Raw genomic sequence first — 4885 nt, forward strand, 5'->3', positions numbered from 1 at the left:
CAGACTGGGGGGCTGTTTTAATTATTCCATTTCTCTCAGTCCAGCAAGCATGGCCAAAATTAGGACAACACTGACAGCTTATCCCTGGAGCAAGTAATTTTTATTTTGGCAAGCTGGTAGCATTTTGTTACTTTTATCAAGATGATAAGAGAGGGCAGTAGATTCTTTTTCCATGTGCCCAAAATTGCGGATTTCCATGAGGTTTCCGAAAGGCTGAATGAGCACAAAACATATTTCCACAATTAAATGTGTCATATGCAGCAGAGCTAATGCCAGGCCAGGATGCTGACACTGTCAACATGGCATTTGTGGAACAGACTCACGGCTCACATGGCATTAGTGCCGTCAAAGGATTACAGAAATGTGTGACTTCAAACTAATCTACTTCATAAATCTTTTAATATGAATTTCACAAAAGCCCTCATCAAAATGCCATCATATGATGTAACATAGCATCGACCTAAGTGACAGAGCATTAAATTGTCTCACTGCATGACTGCTGATGGTCCTACCTGTTGCATGGCCATCCAAAACTTGCGTTGGAGCAACTCCAGCTTAATTTGCACACCCACCGCTACGGGAAACAAAAAGGGGGGGAGAGGATGAAAAGAGGAACGTGTGAGAGAGAGAAAGGCAAACACAAGTTAGGAAAGGAAGAGTAAATATTTGCCTGAAGTGATGGGATGGAAATTGCAATTGCAACCTGCTTCCAAGTGCGAATGATAAGCACAGGGGGATCAGCGCTGAGTCAGACTGCCAAGTGGGAATCAGAGGTTTAACAAGGTAGAGCAAAAGGGGACACTGACTACTGTACCAAGGTACTGACACCTCCCTCCCACTAAACACTATTGAGCTACAAACAAATTAACAGCAACAACAACAAAAACCCCACCAAAAAGCCCTCAGGAGAGCGAGCGCGTGAGCTTTCATCTTTGTCTTTTCTAGATTTGCCTGGCCAGAGCAGTTGTTTCTGATCACCCCAGCCTCATCTCCTGCACCACGCAGCATCAATCAGAAATAAAGTAGGCCAGTGTGAGGAAGGGATTCATTTGAAACCCCACCTGTCTCAAGGGGAGACCATAGTGATTTAGATTTCTCCTAAGCCACTATGAAAGCACAAAAATATGAATGCCACTTGATGGAAAAGTGTCGATTAGAAGTAGTGCTTCGTTACCCCGTCCCAGCCTAGTGCATGCTCTGCTAAGCAAAAGTGTGCGTGTTTCTTAATGAAGTGCGTCGTAATTTCTTGGCTTAATTTCTCTTCTATTCCCACCATCATGTTCCTGAAGTAAGGCACAGCTCCACAGGAGAAGAAACGGTGCAGGGTCTCCCCGGCAGAACAACCGAGCTGTCCCTGGGTAGGCTGCCTAAAAGCACACGTAATAACCAGCGCAGTCGTGCGCAGCCTGGCATGGTGACGGGGAGCAACGGGGCTGTGTGTCAACTAATTGAATCCAAGAGCTCTGCAGGAATTACAGCCTCAAGCGGGACCTTGAAATAGAATATAAAGTGCAAGTGAGGGAGAAAAAGAAGTATGGAGAGGGAGAGCCTGAGCCTTTTTTCACAAACACCAATATCGGGCGGATGAAGTGTTGCTGTTTCTACAGATTTCCTCTGAATTAGCAGGAGCTTCAAAGGGGGGAACAGATCCTTTAAATCTGAATCATGCCGTGTGGGTGCTTTTAAGTTAACAGTATGATCTGATGCTCTAATTCAGATGGGTATGAATTAAAACTGGAGTATGCAATGGTATATTTTCTTGCAGTATGTACAGAGACCCTTGGCACATGGCATTAGCTCTGCCTTTTATACCAGTGTCCTTGTCACATTCTCACTGCTGAGACATCTTACAAAATCCCATTCACAGGCGCATTTCTTATCCAGCTCTCCCTGCTGTAGACTGAGTCTGACTGCCTGTATGTGGGGGAAAGAAATGATTTTGTAGAGCTGCCTTGCCCTAAGCAAGAGCACGAACCAGACAAGACAAAGAATGCAACCAAAGGAGGAAGGATGGGGCTGAGTCCAGCCCGAGTGAAGATTCATCAGCTTGAGCGGGGCTATCACAGGCATGGTTTGGTTTGGTGCCCCTGCTGACAAATCGGCAGTCCATGACAGAAGGCAAACGGTGCTGTTGCTGCTGAGTCCGATGAGGCCCACACATCCGATTTGGTATGTAGCTTTAAATAAATTCATCGTTATCCTTTAAAACCATCTCAAGAAAGAGTTATTCCCCTTATCACAGCAGATCACATCAATGGGACTGAGCATTAGCCAGGACATATAGTTTTTAATGAGACTTGAAGAGGAGTTGATACCTACATAACTGACCTTGCAATGCACAGACTTACTCAGTGGCTCATGTTTCTGCCAGAGGGAACATCTAGCCTCAAATTGTTCTTCAAAGGGAGCTTAGCCCCTGGCTGTAAAACCTTGCCTCTGCCCAGGAGGCACGAGTAGCACGTATCGAACTTGGACAGAGTTGCCTGCAACATGAGGAAGGAGAGTACCTGGGGGCTCACACTGGTGGCCAGTGGCAGGGGCAGAAAGCAGAGTCTCCCAGCTCTTTTCTTCCTCTTTCCACATTGCTCACAGCCATGTCTAACCTGTCTGTGCCATCTGTCAGCAAGCCTTGTCCTTTGGATGCAATCTTTGCAGCCCTAACCTCTCCGCAGGGCTTGTGCTTACTCATCTTCTCTGCACTAGCTCGCTCTTTCTTTCCCAGTGGTCCAGCACACATTTCTAGCTATTCCCCATGGAGCTGTGGTGAGCGCCACTCTCCTCCTCATGTCATGGCACAGTCTGAGGAGGTCACTGAAAGCAAAGCTGGGGGCTATCCTGCCTTGCAGCCAGGTTTGTCTGTCTGGATGGTACCCATCCCAGGGAACCATACTAGAGGGATCGCTCCATGCTCCTGCCTGGCAGCACCACTCCTTGCCAGTCAGGGTGGATTGGCAGCTCCTGGCAAGAACTCTGAGAAACTTCCACGCATTCAGTTGACCTGAGGAAGACATGGGAGCTGAGGAGAAACAGGCCACAATCGCCCTCCTAGTGCTAGTAACAAATAGTCCCCTGGGTGCCTTCAGGCTGTTGGTGAGGCCGGCGAGAAAGGAGGAAAGCAGTGATTCAGTCTGAGGTAAGGATGATGCTGCAGCTCAGTTCAGAGGGAGAAAACTGGAATAAACCCCTCTCTGGTTGTTCTGAAAGAGGATGCTGCAGGAACGGGAAGATCTGAAGTCTGTGAAATGATGAGCGGCTCTGGTGCGCAGCACAGCAATGACCGCAGAGTCCTCGGAGAGACCATGGCTAATAGTTTTATTCCTACTAATGTGCAAACAACCTGTGCAACTGTAGCATGCCAGGAATGAAATAAAACACAAGGACAAGCAATGCTGCACACCTTGCATAGTTAGACATTGCTTCATCATGTCGATGAGCTACCCAGACCTGTGCATGACTTCCCACCAGCAGGCACCCTGCCTGCAAACCCAAGCAGTGCCCGCTGCATGGCTGCAGCTGGCTTTCTCCAGGGTTGCGTGCTGCCATTCACTGTGGAGATAAGAGCCTTCCCCTCCACCTGTTCATCCCTCCGTTGAGCGTGTCTGCCTCATTAGCTCATCCTCTGCTTGTCTCTCTTTCTGTCTGCCTTCCCTGGCTTCTGTCTTAGATTATCCATATGCTGTTCTCATAAGGAGCTTTCCCCAAGATATAAATCTTGGGCCTGCCGCATGACAAAAAGGCGTAACAAAGAGTCGCAAGACTGCATCCTGTGGAGTGCTTATCAAGATGTACCTTGCCATTCACAACCTGTTTTCGTGGCAGCCAGTCCAATGGTTAAATAAAACCTGTGATTCAAATGGAAGAAGGTGCCAGAGCAGCAGAGCAGCCCTGCCCGTGCCGTCCATTTGCATTCCCCATTTCCTGTTTCTGAAATATTCCCATTTTCCCTCTCGAGCCAGCAGCAGAGCTGCCCCACTCAAAATTTTACTTGAAGTCCCCTAAAAATTCTACTTAAAAAGTAATTTCCAGGCAAATTAAAACAAACAAAAAGCCCAAACCAAGGGCAGCCTGCTTATGGTACTGGACCTGACAGAAGAGGCAGTTCAAGGGGAGCAGCAAAAGAGTAATTCTTGTAAACACGAGCTACCGAGGTCCTCGGCAAGCTGGAGGAAGGCAAGTGAGGGGTCTGATTTTGGGCGGGCAGGCTGCAGAAGCCCACGGGAGAGCACAGAGGGAATCCTGACAGAGGCAGTGGGCTGGATTTGGGTGCTTACCGCACCCCTGTACCAGCAGGCTGTGTCGAGGAGGTCAGGGGATGCCTCTGTCACTGCGTGGATGTAACTGCACCCGACACTTGCCACACACCAAATTCAGGGGATCAAACTGTGGGTGCAAATGCTCCTCTCTTTCACCCATTCCCCTCATCCCAGCTACCCCCTACCAGCACTCCAAGTTCTCCCTGAAGCCCCAAGGAAACAGACTACCAGGTTGTGCTGCATCCAAGCAGGGAAGCGCTCCAGCAGCCCGTGTGCTCGGCTGCTGGGGACGCCCGCTGTGGCCGGGCAGGATGCGGCCAGCCCACGGTGGGCACCTCTCGCTCAGATCTCTATGTCAGACGCACTGCCTCCCCCCGCCGTCTCTGGAGCACGGGTGGGAAGGGGCTGCCTTGCTCCCAAGCCCCCCGGTTTCTCCCCCGCTGCCTCCCCTTCGCAGCAGCTGCTCACCTCACCCCTATACAAAACCCAGGGCTCACCGCTTCTCCTCCTCACGCCTTTCTCTCTGGGTTTATTGTCATCAGCCATAGCAGGCAGGGGAGGGATGGAGGGAGGGGAGGAGGCGTTCGGCTCGGTGCCTCCTCTCATAACCTGTGCCTGACCAATCTGCCTCC

At 49.9% G+C, this 4885-nt stretch overlaps 1 protein-coding gene across 1 annotated transcript in view; it reads right to left on the minus strand.

Annotated features, from left to right (window-relative positions):
• The window catches only part of CACNA2D4 (calcium voltage-gated channel auxiliary subunit alpha2delta 4), a 125655-nt gene that overhangs the window by 20241 nt on the left and 100529 nt on the right, over positions 1-4885 (minus strand). Inside the window, exon 27 of the mRNA XM_087766083.1 lies at positions 513-574. Coding sequence (XP_087622209.1) covers positions 513-574 — 62 coding nt within the window. The remainder of the gene's footprint in view (positions 1-512; positions 575-4885) is intronic.

Source organism: Nipponia nippon, unplaced genomic scaffold (assembly GCF_047370975.1).
Source record: "Nipponia nippon isolate SJK-2023a ecotype South Korea unplaced genomic scaffold, ASM4737097v1 scaffold_3, whole genome shotgun sequence".
NCBI classification, from domain to species: Eukaryota; Metazoa; Chordata; class Aves; order Pelecaniformes; family Threskiornithidae; genus Nipponia; species Nipponia nippon.